This window comes from Neocloeon triangulifer, unplaced genomic scaffold (genome assembly GCF_031216515.1).
Source record: "Neocloeon triangulifer isolate White Clay Creek 2 clone unplaced genomic scaffold, ASM3121651v1 ptg000020l, whole genome shotgun sequence".
NCBI classification, from domain to species: domain Eukaryota; kingdom Metazoa; phylum Arthropoda; class Insecta; order Ephemeroptera; family Baetidae; genus Neocloeon; species Neocloeon triangulifer.
The window spans coordinates 640,858-657,466 of NW_026775561.1; the positions used below are offsets into that span (position 1 = coordinate 640,858).

Genomic DNA, 16,609 nt, shown 5'->3' on the forward strand with positions numbered 1-16,609 from the left:
AATGAAAAAATGGCAGGAGGCGAAAGCGTGGAGAACGAGGAGGACGAGGTGACCCTGGAGGAGGAGCGGGAGTACGGAAAGGTGGCTCGCAGGGTGTACCTGAGCTACCTGCGGGCTTCAGGTACAACCCTGGGCTGCTCGTATTTGGTCTCGGCGGTCGCCTGGCAGGTCTGCCGCGTCCTCACCGACTATTGGCTCAGCGAGTGGACAAACTCGACTGACCAGAAAAATAAGCAGCTCGACTCGTCACAAGTAATTTTTAATTTGACAGTTTTTTTTACAATGGAAAGCTCAAAATCAAGTCAGGTTTACTCCAATAATTGCAAGGTACTCTATCTAAATTTGAAGATTTTTAAAAAAATATCCCAAGTATATTATTGCTCTTTTAAAATAGGATATTAAAAAATTGATGAATTATTAAAGAGATTTTTCTATACAAATTTAAAATGATGCTCTTTAGCATTAAGAAAAGGTTATAATTTTTTGCAAATTAACTTTGCATTACAATTTTTCAAAACCTATTCAAGATATAATTTACTAATTAATCTTTTATAGGGTAAATTTGCAACTGAATTTATGGTTTTTTATAAATTACTTCAAATTTTTTACCTTTTTTCCAATTTTTTTTATTTTTAATAAAATCAGCCACAATTTTTTTTTATAATTTTTTTTTGCATATTTCCATGAAAAGTCTCTTGATTTTCAGATGAAAGAGTACATGGCGGTGTACGCAGGGCTGAGCGTGTTGTCGATCGTGCTGTCGGTGGGGAGCAACGCCCTGGGCCAGGTGGCCGGCGCCAGGGCGCGCAGGGTGGTGCACCAGCGCGCCCTGCACAGCGTCATGCGCTCGCCCATGAAGTTCTTCGAGGCCACGCCCGTCGGCCACCTCATCAACAGGTTCGCCATGGACATGGCCATCGTGGACAAGGCGAGCCGAATTCTTCAAAAATTCAAGTCAAAAATTAATTTGTTTTTTCTTCAGAAAATCGCCATCGCGATCCAAAGACTGATTCAATTCCTGCTGCTGTGCCTGTCTGCGATTCTGGTCAACGTGGCCGTCAGCCCGTGGTTCATCTTCCTCGCTGTCCCCATCTGCGCCGTCTACTACTGGGTCCAGAAGTTCTACCGAACCTCGGCAAGGTACTGAAAATTTGAGACCATTTTTAAGTGGATCAAAAACCCTATCAATATTTTTACAATTTTGAATGCAATTTTATAAAAGATTCTTAAAATTTGACTCATTTATGATGAAAATTGACTAATTTTTTAACTGCTCGGAACGGACTTTTTTCAGTCGTTCAGACACTATTTTTTAAATCGATGATATTTTTAAAACTGCTTCCTCAATTAAGATGAAAATTGGTTCTCCGATGCAAAATGACATGGCGCATCTTTTGGCTATCTCAGATTTTTCGTCAGGTTGCCTATTGTAAAGGGGCAGAAAACAATAAATTTTGACCTTTTGCCAGGGTCAATGACCTTTGACCTAGAAACTTGGTCACCTCTGAGAAACGATACCTCGGTTCATTAGCTCCAACCTCCCGCCGAGAAAATTAAAAAATCTTCATCCAAATTAATTTGACATCAGTTTTAGTAAATCCTTTTTTATCTCGGCGGCCATATTGGAATTTCACAAAATATGAAATTATTCCGATAACCGATAATTGGGTTTTATGAGAACTAAAATGCATACTATTTTGGCGTTTGTTTGCAGAAATCAATAAATTTAAAGTGCTCAAAAAGTAGCTTAATTTTTTTTTTGAAAAAAAAACGCGTTTTTCATCCTTAAAACGTTTCTAAAAAATTCGCGCTGACCTTTTTTTTTATTGATTTATTTTTTTTTTCAAAATTACGCTCAAATTGGTATGGACTGTTTTTGTAGGGAAATTTCCATTCTTTTCAAAAATAGTAAAACAATTTTGACGAGGGTTTTGTGCAAATGTAGAGAACTGCAGCGGCTGGACAGCATGACCCGTTCGCCCATTTTCTCGCACTTCGCCGAGACCCTGGGCGGGCTGCAGACGATCAGGGCGTTCGGCCAGCAGGCCAGGTTCACCAGCATGCTCAACCACAAGATGGACACGCACCGAAACGCGTTCCTCATCCTCAACTCGAGCAACCGCTGGCTCGGCGTCGCTCTCGTGAGGCTCAAATAATGCCCTTTTTTGAAATTTGACCTTTGACCTCTTGAGTAGGACTACCTGGGAGGGGTGATCGTGTTCGCGGCCGTGCTGACGGCGCTGCTGTCGGCCCATTTGCTGCCGCACGTGGTCACGCCGGCGCTGGTTGGCCTGGCCGTCAACTACACCCTGCTGGTGCCCATCTACCTCAACTGGGTGGTCAAGTTTCTGGCCGACATGGAAATGTACATGACGGCCGTGGAGCGGCTCGACCAGTACGCCCGCCTGCCCCAGGAGGACTACAAGGATCACTTGGGTATTTTAATAAAAAAATTAAATTAAAAATCATTTCAAAAGGGCTCGCCAAAAGATTTTGGCATGATTTAGCCCTGAAAAAAAAAATCAAAATTCACACCAGTCTGATCTGAGAACATTTTCTGAGATTTTCCCCTGCTGTAGGTAAAAAAAGTACCTTTGAAAGGTGGCGTTTTTTTTATTTTTTGTTGTAATTTTTCCATTTCTTGTACAAACATGAGACAAAAGTCAATTGATTGGAAATTTAATTAGCTTTCAGTACCCAATTAAATTAAATAAGATTATATCTTTGAACAAAGTTCAATTTTTTGTGTGATTTTTGTGTTGGTTTTTGAGATGTAGCTTTTCTGGAAAACATTTTAGAGAAAAATGTTTCAAACAAAACTTGTCGAGAATTCAATTTTGTACACTTTATTTATTTAACATTTTGATCCAAATCCAAAGTGAAAAACGTTATCAAAGCGATAATTATGAAAAATGAGATTTTCTGCTCAATGTTGAAAAAACCCTAATTTTTTAAGATTTCCGCTGTAATAACTCATGTCGCTTTGGATTTAGAAGAAAATAGTTAATACAATACTTGTGCAAAATTAAATTGTCTACAAGTTTTGTATGAACCATTTTTCTCTAAAATGATTTACACAAGAGCTAGAGCTGAAAAAACAATAAAAATATCACAATTTTGATCTATGTTCTTATATTGTTAGAATCAACGCCAAAAATTGCCTGATTTAAATAAACTTGGTAAGTTTTTGAAAGCTAATTAAAGTTCCTATTGATTGGCGTTTGTCTCACGTTTGTACAAGGAATAGGAAAAATAAATAAATTAAAAATTACACCACCTTTTTCAAAGGTACGTTTTTACCTAAAAAGAGAAGAGGCAGGGGAAAACCTAAGGTAATAAAAATAAACTGTGTCTCAATGTAAAAGACGGTGGACATTTTAAACTGGCATGAATTTTTGTCCGCTGGACTAGGCCTACAATTGGGGCGATTCTTTTCAGAGGCCAGCGTGCCCAAGCAGTGGCCGCACGAGGGCCACATCAAGTTCCAGGGCGTCTCCCTCAGGTACGACGTTTCTAGAGAACCGGTCCTTGCAAAACTCGACTTGGACATTCCTGCCGGACAAAAGGTATAAATTTCTCTTCAGAATACTTCTCAAAACTAGTGAAATACATACATAGTTTAAAAAGGGAAAAAAAATCCTTTTTTATGAGAAATCTTCAATTTTTTCCACTGTTGAACTTGCCGAAGAAAATTTAATTAAATTAATATGTTCCTAAAAAAAATTGATGCAAAAATTTTATGAAAATTTCTCCTTAATGTTAATAAAATCAATATTTGTCCCCTTGGAATTGATCAAAGGCTTTTGGTCAAATTAAATTTATGTAAAAATTTGAAGCTCGGGATCTGCGGACGGACCGGGAGCGGCAAGTCGTCGCTGGCCATGTCCCTGTTCGGGATGGTGGAGGCGTTCGAGGGGCGGCTGCTGATCGACGGGCTGGACGTGCTCAAGGACGTGCCCCTGAGCACCCTGAGGTCGCGCCTCTCGGCCATCCCGCAGGACGCCATCATGTTTGGCGGCTCGCTCAGGGACAACCTCGACCCCAGGGCCGACTTTTCCGACGCGCAGCTCTGGGACGCGCTCGACGTCGCCCAAATGAAAACCGTCGCCTCAAACCTCCCCGGCGGATTGGGTCAGTTTTTAATATAAATTCCAATTAATTTTACCGTTGATTGTTTTGACTTCATTATTTGATAAAAAATATCAAAAATTAAACGATTCTTATTAAATTTTAGATTAAAGATGATTTCAAAAGCTCAGAATCGCCAAATTCAGTGCTATTGAAATCCGCTTTAAATTGGAGGGTTTAAAAAATTGTCCCTGGAAATGATTTTTGAAGTTTATTTCACTCTCTGAAATTTGTAAATTTTGTTATGGATTCAGACGGCGAAGTGAAAGAGGGCGGCGAGAACTTCAGCGCGGGGCAGCGGCAACTGTTCTGCCTGGCGCGGGCCGTTCTGCACGGCGCCAGTTGTCTGGTGCTGGACGAGGCGACCAGTTCGCTGGACGCGGCCACGGAGCAGCGCCTCCTCGTCGCCGCCGCCCACGCCTTCAACACACGCACCGTCATCACAATCGCGGTAAATTTGCTATAAAAATTACAATAATAATTCCCATAGTTCCCATTCGTCACACAGAAAAAAGAAAATTGAATTTTGTTCATAGCTTTTTATTCTTTAAATTTCTTTTTAACTTCAATTTGCTTGGAATATCCACAATTGTTCAGGGAGGCTTCATAGATTTGGATAGAAAATCTAAAAAGTTCCACCTTGCTAGAAAATACTGAAACAAATCCGAACTTAAAAATGTGGAAATAGAAATTTGAAATTTATCCTCAATGTAAAACTCGCAGCTTTTAGAATATTATGTGAAATTTAAAAAGAGTCGAACAAAATTAAAATTTTCTATGTAACTTGCATGATATTGTGATGATTTTTCAAAGAAACTTATAGTAAACTAAGAAGATCGTTTGTATTTATTTGCAAAGAACAACCGCAGTAAAGTTCTCATTTTTATTTATGAATTGAAATTTATATTTATCAAAGTTAATGTTGCTTATCATGTTGACTTGCCTAGCACCGGCTGGTGACGCTGCTCAAGTGCGACAGGGTGGTCGTCCTGTCCGGCGGCAAAGTGGTCGAGGACGCGTCGCCCACCGAGCTGCTCTCGAGACCCACGAGTCTCTTCAGCGAAATGCTGCACGCCTCCGAGGAAGGCTCCCTCTTGTGAAATTCAAAACAAACGCGCACAAACTTGTGTATTTAACTTATGCAATAAACCTCCACAATTTATTAAATAATTTCATTTGATGTGGTGATTCTCTAGAAAAAAAATGCCGCACGGCATGATTACTAGAATTTTCCGTTTTATATAAAAATCTAAGGATTTATGTCGGGGGTGTTTTCGACGATCCAATCCATGTAATTGGTGACGTCGGTGTAGAGGGCGTAGAACTTGGGGTTGCAGGTTCGGAAATCCTCGCTCAATTTCCTCATCAAACCCATGCTGACGACGCCGCGCAAAACGTGCCGTCTGCTGACCTCACGGTCGTAAAAGGTCAATCCTCCGCCGCTATCGCCCGAGCACGCGTTTATCTCTATAAAAACAATTTTTTTTTTATATTCCTTTTCCCATGAAATTGAAATAAAATGTCACCGTTTTGAGGAATTCCGGCGCAGAAGTTTTCCCTCGGACGCATGTTGCGGGAAAAGAAGCGCTTGTTGCTGTCGAAGCACTGTTGGTATGAAACGACGGTAATGTCGGCCTTTTGAAGGACATCGGGCTGTGTGTGTTGGTACGTCAGACCCCAGCCGACCACCTTTTGCAATTAATATCTATTTCAATAAAAACTCTAGTAAAAAAATGATGGATTCGGAGCTCACCGTGAAAATTTTGTTGGCGATTTTGTTCAAATCGTAGTCGTCGTTCCACAGGCAAATGGGCCGCACGAAATTTGTTAAGGTGACCTCGCCGTTCAAAATGATCAAGCCGATGTCATCTTTCAGGTCACCCCTGCTGTCATCGAAGCCAGGGTGAACCAACAGACTCGAAGCCTAAACAAATTATTTTTAACTCTGGTTGAATTTTTCAAAGCAAAATCTTGGCAAGATTTTAATGTTTAAGTAAAAAATAGGCTTCATTTTGAAATAAAAATGGCAATATAAATAAAGTAAATAGTGAATTAACAGAATATGCTTTTTGTATTCTAGATTTTAAGACAATTGAACCGATTTGACCACTGCTGTAATTCTTTTGGGCAATCTTTCAAATTGATGAATGAAATAAAAGTAATCTCCAATTATCCCCAAATAGACGCAGTGATCGCAGCAATTATTTTTATGTCTCAAATTAATTATTTTAAATTTTACCGTCAACGTCTGTCGCCGAGTCTCTTTCTCATTCGATCGGTTGTACATTCCGAGCGTCACGTCCACGTATCTGCCCTCCAATTTTTTCGCCTTCCAGAAAAGACAATGCGCCGCTAGAAGAAATATATATTTTACGAATTTCTCCAGGGACCGAATAATTCTTTTTCCCCTCTTGAAATATTAAAGACACCGACCTGTGACGAGGACCTTTTTGGAAATGAGGGTCGCGCCGCAAGATTCTTCCAAAGGTCCTGTTTCCGTGTGAATGGTGAGGCTGCCGTGCCAAGGGTGTTGACCTCTGACCGCATCCACGCCAATGGTGATCAACGGAAGCGGCTCGTCGGCTTCTCTTTTCACTCGGCCCGGTCGGCGTCCACAATCAGCAAAACTCTGGTCCGGACCAAAGTCTGGAAACTTGGAAATTATGCAATAATACCGGAAATCAGGCAAAAAAAAACCTTTCTTAGTTTTCGGTTTGGGGATTTTGGGCATCCCGGCCAAATCGACGGATGCCCAAGTGATTCCATTTGTCCACGGCAACAAGTCCAGCCACGCACAAGTGGTATTTGTAGATTCGACCAGAAGAGCGCGTAGATAAAATTGACTAGACCTCTCAATTACCAAATATTCTAAATCGGCTGAAACAAATTAAAAAGCAATTGAAAATTTGGCACTTCACAAATTTTCGGTTCATTTTTTGCACTTTTAAATCTCTGGAGATGTAATTTTATCATTTGTTTCCGTCAAACAAATCAGGCAACATTTTTTACCAAAATATTCAACTTTCTTGAATCTGCAACGAACTGTTTACATTTTTTTACAATTCCTTACCATAATTCCAATTAAATTTGTGCTGAACAGAATTTATGCGGTCTCTAATTCAAAATATAATTTTCAAAAAGAGGGATTTGCATGTCCAGAGGTTTCACTTGACTTACATGAACCTGATGTGCAGATTGAATTACTGTAAAGGTCACATCTCCATTTCTCGATCTCTTCATGAAGGTAACATCTTTGCTCAGGTAGGAAATCTACTTTTCTCAGCTCTTCCTATTAATCGAACAAACATTTTAATTCACAAATTTAAACTTTGTCTTATAAATCGTGGATTTAAAAAAATTAATTTATGAAGCAGATTGGAAAATTGGTATATTTTGTGCAACTTTTTATTACTCTTAATGTTTGCTAATAGAATGGAGAATGAAATCAAATATTTAAATGACTTGAAATTTACAATCTATAAATACGTGTGTAATTTTTCATATTTTTTCAGTGTAGAATTTATTCCAGTCTTTTAAAAGGAATCAAAATTAAACTAATTAACCCGAAATAAAAAATAACGTCTGATTCAGACCACAAATCAAAGAAATTGAAAATAACGTTTTAAAATACAGAGAAATTTGTAATGATTTCGTTCATGAAATAAAGTTCTCGGCGCACAATGTCATTTCAAAGCGGCCAAACCCTATTTATTTTGTATATTTTACAAGATTTTGCGTCGTTGACAAATAATCGTCATGGCAATTTTCAGTCCTCCAGGCGGAAGACCTTGATTTAAAGTGGATATCAACAGCTTAGGATCGCAAAATCTTTATTTAGAACTGTTAGTATGGACCTTATGGATCATTTTGATAACAAGAAAATTGGGGGTCACCCCATAAATTTTAGAGAAAATCGCATTTGAAGTTAACATGGCTCGCTTATGTGAAATTTTCGCAAAAATCGTTTAACTGTAATTGAAGTACATGAAAATAGCTTTGCCAAAAGTGTGTGAACCACCATCATGTTGCTTAATAACCGGGCTACAGATTTGGCACAAGAAAATTGAGGGTCACCGCGTAAATTTTTGAGAAAAGTTTAATTGAAGGTCAAAAAACGTGGTTTTTTGCATTTTACTCGTTTCCGAGAAAGATACGCTAATTTTTAAGCGCTTGGAATTTATTGATTTCTACATATAAATTTCATGATAGTTCGTATTTTGGTTACAAAAATACCCAAGTAATAAAAAATTTCATATTTGTCAAATTTCAATATGGCCGCCGGAGATACTTAAAGGTTTACTAAAACTGCTGTCAAATTAATACGGGTGAAGATTTTTTACTTTTCTTGAAGGGAGGTTGAAGCTAATGAACCAAGGTATCTTTTGTCAGTGGTAACAAAGTTTGTAATTCAAAGGTCATTGACCCTGGCAAAAGGTCAAAAATTAAATTTTTTTGCCCCTTCAAAATATGCAACCAGAACAAAGATCTGAGATTGTCAAAAGATGCGCCATGTATTTTTACGTCAAACGCTAGATTTTCAAAAAACTTGGTTGAGCCATTGGCAAAATGTTGATAATTAAAAAATTGTCTTCGAATGACTGAAATACGATAATCGAGACCTTTTCTGACGACTGTAAATTTTAAAATTAGGGATATTTAAAAAAATATTGAAGTCCCTATTGATGAGCTTTGATGCATCCAATCCAAAACTTTTAAAAAAATTTGGTCGTTGTTGATATCCACTTTAAAAAAAAGCAAACTTTTTAAAAAGTTTAAAAAAAATTTTGAAATGCAAGATTTCAATATAAATTAATTATATATTTCTCGGCACGTTTCATCTGTTTAAAAAGGCCAAAATTGCACCATTATTTAAATTATTAAACTATTTCACATTTTTTATAACTACGAATTTTCCTTAAAAAATTAACTTTTTAAAAATAAAATAAGTGAGATGTTAAAAATTTTCAATTATTCATTGCGAGAGAATTCCAGAGTTACGTACATTCCTATGGTCGGATGAAAAAAAAATTTCGTGTTGGTCATTTCGGTTGTCTCGGTTCCACAAACACACGGGCTGCACACTCGCGGGCGTCAAATCCACCTTTTCAATTTGGGAAACAAAGATCGGCGCGGAAAGAAATCTGCCGTGCTTCAAGTCCACCTTCTTCAACTTCAAAACCTTAAACCATGTGTTAATTCCGCGCACGTTGTGATAAACTTCTTCACACAGTATATTAATTTATAATTCGAATTGGCATTCATTGCTCTGTTGAAATTTACATTAGTTTGGAGCACAAGCATCTCGGCGGAACTATAAATATAAAATGTAAAGTGAAAAATAAAAGGCGATTAACCTTTTTGTTTTGCAATAAGCCTCGTCCTTTGTAGCATTTTTGTTCATCATTTTCGTCTCCACATTTGCCCGCGTAGATTTTAATTTCTTTCCCTTCTTTATGCACGGTCAAGATCCTCTCATTTCCATCTGATTGTGGAATGGAAAATTTATAATATTTTTTAACACCATATTTTTAAAACATGAAGTAATAATGCTTACGAATTACTGTTTGGTCCGATAAAAGAACACCACGTTCAAAAAAACCATCCGTTGTGAGGTAGACAAGCCAAGGGGCGATTCCACTTTGGTTCCAGCGGCCGCAGTCGTGGAAATTCTGAACAGCTTGAAGTCGATTATTGAGAATGAATTAATCGTGATTTTTATAAAAAAAAATTCTGTTTATTCACAAAGATTCAAATCATCGCTCTATTTGCCAGAACATTTCCTGAAAATGTTTCCTCAGCTAATTTTTTGCGCCTAAAAACGCCTGACGAATTTTAAAGCAAAGAAGAAAATGAAGTATTGTAAAATCATTAATAATGATTTTTGGACAATTCTGAGATTTCCGTTGTTTTATTTTTAATTCTATTCACGAACTTGAAAAAATTATAGGCGATAAAACAATAAATTGCAATTTTCGTACCTGGCTCTTCAAAAATTGATAGATTTTTGCCGTAATTCCAACAGTCAATGAAGTTAATTTCCTGTGAAAATGGGAATATATTTTTTTAATTTATTTTTCTTAGATGTAAAATTCAAATTTTGAATTGCGAATGATTAAGTTTGAACTGACAAGAATTTATCATATTTTATTTCAATTTCAATCAAAAAGTAATTATCTTATTTTAGTGTTGATTTAATCAGAAAATCACATTCTTGTTTTCAATCAAATCTTGACAAATCGATTTAATCTCAAATTGAGATTTATTTTAATTTAAAAAAAAAAATTAATTGTGTGTCTTTGCTGAATTATCACCTCATCATACCCTGCTGGCCGAGTCTGGGCAGGGGCAAGCGAAAAAGCGCAGATGACGAAAATCCAAATCCAAGAAGTTCCAATCTCCATTTTCAACCTTGGCTTTTGCGATTTTTTCTACAAAATTAATCAAGCAAACTTTTAACCTTCCCACGAATGAAATGTACAAAAATAAATTACAAGGTTATTTGCAATTTAAGCATAGAAAATTTTCCTGTGATAATTTATGCATTGTTCACGTCGCCAAATAAAAAAAGCCGGAGAGGATATTTAATAATGATGATGTTTAACTAATCTATGGGATAAAACTGATAAAATCGGCTAGAAGAATATTGAGGTGTCTCAATTATCCTCGGATATCAAAAATCACCAGACAACCAAAATAAAAATCTTTTTAGACACTTTGATAAAATTAATGCTGTGAAATTAGGCAAAAGAAGAGATTTTAAATTATTCGAATGAATTCGAGAAGGGAATGAAAAAACTTACTTGAGAATGATTTTGCAGGAGCTCAATTAAGTCACAAGTGAGAAGTGATCGAAGAGCGAATGTTGTCATGACCTTCTCAACCCACTAAACTTTCTTTTATGTCGGCCATCAATTGATAAGAAATTCGCGCTACCCATGGTCACGAAGAAATAAATTTTTTGCTTGAATTGTGAACTGACCCTTTTGATAATTTACAAAATCAATTCTCATGTATAATTTTAATGAAAATATTCCCAAAGATTTGCTTAATATCTTTTTTGGGGAATGAGTTTGCTGCTTCGTCAACGTTGTTTCCAGGCCAGGTAAATACAATTTAAATAATTAGAGGAGATTCAAAATCTTTAAAAAAATCCTTGTTTTCAGGATAAAAATATATCGTCTTATTAAATTTGGTTTTAATTCAAATTTATAATTATTTTGAAATTTATCTGATGGTCTAATATTGTAAAGGAAAATCAGCAGAGATTGCGAGACTTTAATTCCGCTTGGCATTGATGAAAATGATAAACCGGCCTTGACTCTCCCGCAGTATTCAGATTTGAATTAAACGCGTGGTCTCGCCGACATCAAGCGATACAAATTATTTTGTGAAAGTGGCATTTCCTCATCAGCAGAATTAATTAAAAATACTAAATTTTACTTCATAGTAATGATGTCGAAGTTTATATAAATACAATTAGTGAAATTGTTACTTTCGTGAGAAAATTAATATACACGGAATAAACGATTAATTTTGAAACAAGAATTACTAGAAAGAATTTCTTGTTAAAACTATATATTAATGTAAAACTACATTATTGCATTCCGAAATTAATAGCAATTTGGTCTTTTTGCCAAAGTTGGCAAAACCATAAAATGGTACTTTAATTGAGGGACTGATTTTCACGGTGATCAAAATTTTAACAGTAGCACAAAACCGCAAGTTTTATTGCATTTCTCGAGTTGGCAGGCCGAGATTTGTAATTAAGAATTATTTTTTGCGGTAAGAAGAGACGGGTACTCTTGTTGCTGGTTGATGGTTTGAAATTAAATAAAATTAACGTCTATAAGCGGTTTTCATGGTGCTCAATAATTTAACAGGACCGAAGTCACGCAAGGCTTGAAGAAGAAATATAGCGATTCAACAGTTTTTATTGCGCTATCAAAATTTTGCGGCCGCGCGCCTACAAGAGTGTTATTTTCTCTCAGCTGAATTTAGAGTGAAAAACTTGATTGCAATCTCAGTCTCTTAAATAAAACAATAATTCAAATGTGAAGCCCACGCCGCCCTGTGATTAAAAGAAGTATTTATTTAGTATAGTTTAGGTATTAAGAATATTACAATAAACTCTTGTTTTTGTGTTTTAAAGTGTAATTGTGTAAATTAACTGATTCTTCTCCAAAAGTAAGATATCAATTTCAGCAATCAAAATCTCTGCCAATAAAGGTTTTACATTTTTTTCTGTATTGCAAATTTACTCTGACATGGACACACTGAGATATAAAACTAAAAAAAATATTCGCGTGAGACGTCAACGGTGGCGGACGGTGAACTTGAGGCACGTAGATGAGGCTGGACTTGTACTTGACGGGGCCGTACTTGAACTCCCACCGGAACCTGCGCATCATCTGAACAAAAGCAAATTTACTTTTAAGTAAAATTTTAAGATTTTTTGACAGTGCCTTGGCGAGGAGGGCGTCGATTTCGAGGAGGGCGAATCGCATGCCGATGCACTTGCGCGGGCCGTGGCCGAAGGGCAGCGACACGAAAGGGTTTTTCCTCCAACTCGCCGCCCCTGATCCACCGCTCGGGCAAAAACTTCCCCGCCTCGGCAAAGTGCTCGTCCGACCGCGACGTGACGCCGTTCCCCATCACCACGTCCACCTGATAATTCAAATTGATTTTATGAAATTTTTCAATAAATTAACAAGAAGTACTCCTGCGGGCACGCGGTGATTCGAAAGCACCATCGCCACCATCTCGCTCGTCGTCCTCCTCAAAATTCCAGAGAAAACTGGCGCCAACCTGCGTTCAATTTATCTCGATTTATTTAACAGATACAAAAGCTTTAGAAAATATTCAGTTGGTTTTTATTATTACCCATTTTATTATTATGATTATCAATAATTATTATTTATTCCTTACAAAGTACTCACAAGAAATGAAATATTTAGATTATTTTCAGTTTTTCCTTTGAAAAAATCTTTTTTATTTATTTTTTCTTTCAATTTTTGAATTCAACTAATTTTAAGAGGTCAACAAAGACAGAACGAAAGTAAAGCGAACACCTCATGCTCTCCTTGATGCACGCCCTGAGGTACTTCATCTCAGCGAGCATTTGGCTGGTGAGGGGCGTCAAAGGGTCCGGCATGATTTTCTCCAACTCGCGGAACAGTTTTTCCTGTTTGTCGCCGTTCTCGGCCACGTGCAGCAACACGTTCGTCAGCGAGTGCGACGTCTGGAATTTTATTTCCAAAGTAGTAATTAAAATATTGAACGAAAAAACTGATCAAAACCGTGTCGATGCCGGCGGCGAGCATGTCCAGGGCCATGACAACGGCCCGTGTAGGGTTCGGGTCGCGCCCAAGCATCCTCTCCAGGGCGCTCGGCTCGGGTACCATCATAATGTCCTAAAGAAAATGTCCTAAAAGCTATGGTCGCACATTGTCCTAAAAAATTTGTCCTAATTGAATTTCAAGAAAATGTCCTAAACTTCTGAAAAGTGGTTGAGTTATTATAAAAAATTTAGTTTTTTCAACAGGGACTAACAAGAACTTCTTTCCTTATCAAATGAATTCACTTAAGCAGAAAGAATGATGCTAATTGTCAAGCTTCTATGTCACATTTCTTACGATATAGTTGATCAAATAATTCAAAATATAAAATTTTGAAACAATCATATTATTTTCCACAAATACAAATTATTGTTAATAACAATATTATTACTACAACGTACATTGAAAATAAATTTAACGAACATTTTCAATTAGAAATTTTCATATTTTTTTTCTTGAAAAAAAATTTGAATGATATTTTTAAGTAAACTTTTTCGTAGGAAACAAAAATACAATCGCCTGAAGATTTTTACGAAATTCTTCGAAACTATTGTCTAGAAGAAACTACCCGTTGAAAAAAAAACAAAAATATTTAAAAAAATATATTTGACGTCATTACAAAAGCCTAAAATTACTGAAATTAATTCAAAAGTTTATTTTCCAATAAAGACCCTAGTCGTATGAAGCGTCAAATATTTTAAATGAGGATAAATTTTGAAGCAAAATTACTTGAAAGGATGAAATTAAATTTTTTTGCACATGACACATGACTTGTCATAATTTTCAGGCGTTAGGATATTTTCTGTTAGGACATTTTCAATTCTTAATTTTAGGGCATTTTCATTAGGACATTTTCTGTAGGACATTTTCTGTTAGGACATTGTCTTTAGGACATTGTGAGGCACCCCCTCGGCTATCCACCCTCGGACCCACCCTTGGACCGCTCCATCGCCTGCTGCACGTACTTGTGCGCCGTCCTGCAAAAAAAAAAAACGTTTTTTTTTTTAAATTTACAATATTCAAATTTAGATTTTTTTCCTTGCACGTTTTTCTCAAAACACTATTTAGAGTTGCAATAATTTTTTTTTATTAAACAGCAATTTCAAGCAGCAATTACTGCGATTGAGCCAAAAATTAATGAAATTTAGTCCTGAAAGAGGACAAATTATTTGAAATAGTCGATTTTTTGGTCAGTTTGTGATTTTAGCGCGCGTTGGTTCAGAGCATTGCGCTTAATTAATTATGCAAATTCATCTCAAGGAGAGAAATTTAAGCCACGTCCCGAGCGAATATCTCAACGCGCGCTAATTTCCTTAGGAATCAAAGATCGTAAGTTTACCTTTTTCACGGGAGCCGAAAATTCTTGAATATTTTTAATTTTTTACTTTTAATTGTCAAAATCGCAGTGAAGAATGAGTTAATTTACACGTTTTCATTAATTAAAAGCACTTTCAAGCGGTATTAATTGCGATTAAGCTCAAATTTAATTAAATTTAGTCCAGAAAGAGGACAAATTATTTGAAAATGTCGTTTTTATTGTCAGTTTGTGATTTTAGCGTGCGTTGATTCAGAGCATTGCGCTTAATTAATTATGCAAATTCATACCATCTACCATGGTTTTTCAATATGCTTCCCGGACTGGAACTGACGACGCCGCGCAAAAAGTGGCGTTCGGTGTCATCACGGTCGTAGAAAGTCAATCCTCCGCCACTGTCCCCAATGCGTCTCTAATAATTTAACAATTATTTACTATTTTAAACCTTTAAAAATGGCGCGCTCTCCACCCCAACAACAGCTTGATCTCGCCAGAACCGCGCAGCCTCAACCGTGCTGGGTAGCAAAATACTTATATACTTTGATCACTTTCCTTGTCGACACTCTAGTTCTTGATTTTTATTTCCAAGTTATATTTGCTAAATCATTTTCTTTCTTTTTTTTTAAATTTTTTAAACCAAATACAATCAAAAATGTTGTACATTTTTTATAATGATGTACATAAGTTAAAAAAAAAAATTATGTGTTGAACTGAACAACTGAATTAAAAAAAAAAATGAATGGAACAAAAAAATTATGCAAATGTGGGAATTATTTTACTTAATATTAGTAGTTCTCATTATATTTTCTCACCTCTCCGTCGGATTATGTCAATTTTAAATGAAATATAAAAATATAACTCGTCATTAAATTTAATAATTTTCAATTCTAAAATACAAAATATTTATGCCTCCACCAAAAAACTATTCGAAATTAAGCCCAACTCGCGTTCATCTTCAATTATTTGGTGAGAATGTTGTCAAACGAGCTGAATTTAATTTTATATTATATTTTATAAACTTCTAGTTATAATTTTATGTTGTAATTACTTTTTTCTTATTATGAATTATTATCAATTGCTTAGACTATTGAAAATTATTATTTTTATTTAATTTATCGAGTTTTAAACTGGTGAAACAAGCAGGCGTGAGAGGATGTGGGTTCTTTTCAGAAGTGTGTTGAGCATAAAAAGATATTTCTTGCGGTTAAAATGAAATGTAAATATTTATTAATTAAATTAATTGGAAACGATTTTAAAACCAAGATCAAAAATACAAATGACACAATATTCAGGCTATTGTAACTAAAAATTATATATTTCAGTAAGCTATGGACTTTAAATAACAGATGAAGAAATATAAATCGCGCGGAACAATTTTGCTCATTTTTGGAGAGAGAGAATTTTGACGAGTGAAGCCTTAAATTAATATTACCAAATCAAATCGGAACAGGGCCAGGTGAATTGTTTCCCTCCAGAGTGTCCTTTCGGGGGCCCGTCTCACTTTGAGTTTGGGCCCAAAGCAACAGCGATCGCCGAAACACCTCAAAGTAATTCAAAGTCGACCGTAATCCTGATCAGTAGCTCTTATTTTACAAAAAGCTCTGGTTCCCTAAATTTAACTCGACCCCCAAGACAGTATTTCCAAAAGAAATAAAGCTGATGCACAAAAATGTGTTAATGTCAACTAGGCCTAGGTGGGGCTGCATCCCTTATTTCTGACTGCAACACTTTACCCCCCACTTAACCCAGCATGTGTTTTCCTATTACAATTTCATACACGTATGGATGGAAAATGAAAATATTTAATGTAATTATTTCTCACAATTTTGCA

At 36.2% G+C, this 16,609-nt stretch overlaps 3 protein-coding genes across 6 annotated transcripts in view; 1 reads left to right on the forward strand and 2 right to left on the reverse strand.

Moving 5' to 3' along the window:
- LOC132204064 (ATP-binding cassette sub-family C member Sur) overlaps positions 1-5,286 on the forward strand; it is a 25,609-nt gene extending 20,323 nt beyond the window's left edge. Inside the window, exons 20-28 of the mRNA XM_059632304.1 lie at positions 17-252; positions 707-928; positions 983-1,140; positions 1,946-2,141; positions 2,196-2,436; positions 3,439-3,566; positions 3,837-4,131; positions 4,383-4,579; positions 5,076-5,286. Of these exons, the coding sequence (XP_059488287.1) occupies positions 17-252; positions 707-928; positions 983-1,140; positions 1,946-2,141; positions 2,196-2,436; positions 3,439-3,566; positions 3,837-4,131; positions 4,383-4,579; positions 5,076-5,228 (1,826 nt within the window). The 3' untranslated portion in view covers positions 5,229-5,286. The remainder of the gene's footprint in view (positions 1-16; positions 253-706; positions 929-982; positions 1,141-1,945; positions 2,142-2,195; positions 2,437-3,438; positions 3,567-3,836; positions 4,132-4,382; positions 4,580-5,075) is intronic.
- Positions 5,076-11,312, reverse strand: LOC132204067 (uncharacterized). 4 transcript variants are annotated; one of them, XM_059632312.1, is made up of 13 exons: positions 10,929-11,312; positions 10,450-10,556; positions 10,107-10,167; positions 9,683-9,797; positions 9,483-9,610; positions 9,131-9,307; positions 7,306-7,417; positions 6,826-7,005; positions 6,562-6,774; positions 6,368-6,480; positions 5,882-6,052; positions 5,655-5,817; positions 5,076-5,595 (listed from the first exon to the last, which is right to left on the reverse strand). In XM_059632312.1, exons 1-13 carry the CDS (start codon positions 10,995-10,997, stop codon positions 5,378-5,380), a joined length of 1,827 nt encoding a protein of 608 aa, XP_059488295.1. In that variant the 5' UTR covers positions 10,998-11,312; the 3' UTR covers positions 5,076-5,377. The 4 variants fall into 4 exon arrangements, with proteins under 4 accessions (XP_059488295.1, XP_059488293.1, XP_059488297.1 ...); XM_059632310.1 differs by having other exon boundaries at positions 9,683-9,805; positions 10,440-10,556; positions 10,929-11,047; XM_059632314.1 differs by having other exon boundaries at positions 10,440-10,556; positions 10,929-10,951.
- Positions 11,313-11,516: 204 nt separating this feature from the next.
- Positions 11,517-16,473, reverse strand: LOC132204106 (cytochrome P450 12b1, mitochondrial-like). The gene is made up of 5 exons (XM_059632369.1): positions 13,425-16,473; positions 13,197-13,366; positions 12,846-12,933; positions 12,591-12,792; positions 11,517-12,536 (listed from the first exon to the last, which is right to left on the reverse strand). Exons 1-5 carry the CDS (start codon positions 13,530-13,532, stop codon positions 12,415-12,417), a joined length of 690 nt encoding a protein of 229 aa, XP_059488352.1. The 5' UTR covers positions 13,533-16,473; the 3' UTR covers positions 11,517-12,414.
- Positions 16,474-16,609: the final 136 nt, after the last annotated feature.

Bases quoted from the DNA above. Each gene is read 5' to 3' on its own strand.
- LOC132204067 (XM_059632310.1), bottom strand. From the start codon at position 10,997: ATGACAACATTCGCTCTTCGATCACTTCTCACTTGTGACTTAATTGAG. The intron at 6,481-6,561 runs GTCGGTGTCTTT...TATTTCTTCTAG, and splicing joins CAAAAAGGTCCTCGTCACAG to CGGCGCATTGTCTTTTCTGG. The intron at 6,053-6,367 runs GTAAAATTTAAA...TAATTTGTTTAG, and splicing joins CTCGGCGACAGACGTTGACG to GCTTCGAGTCTGTTGGTTCA.
- LOC132204106 (XM_059632369.1), bottom strand. From the start codon at position 13,532: ATGATGGTACCCGAGCCGAGCGCCCTGGAGAGGATGCTTGGGCGCGAC. The intron at 12,934-13,196 runs GTGTTCGCTTTA...AATTGAACGCAG, and splicing joins TGCATCAAGGAGAGCATGAG to GTTGGCGCCAGTTTTCTCTG. The intron at 12,793-12,845 runs GTACTTCTTGTT...TTGAATTATCAG, and splicing joins ATCACCGCGTGCCCGCAGGA to GTGGACGTGGTGATGGGGAA.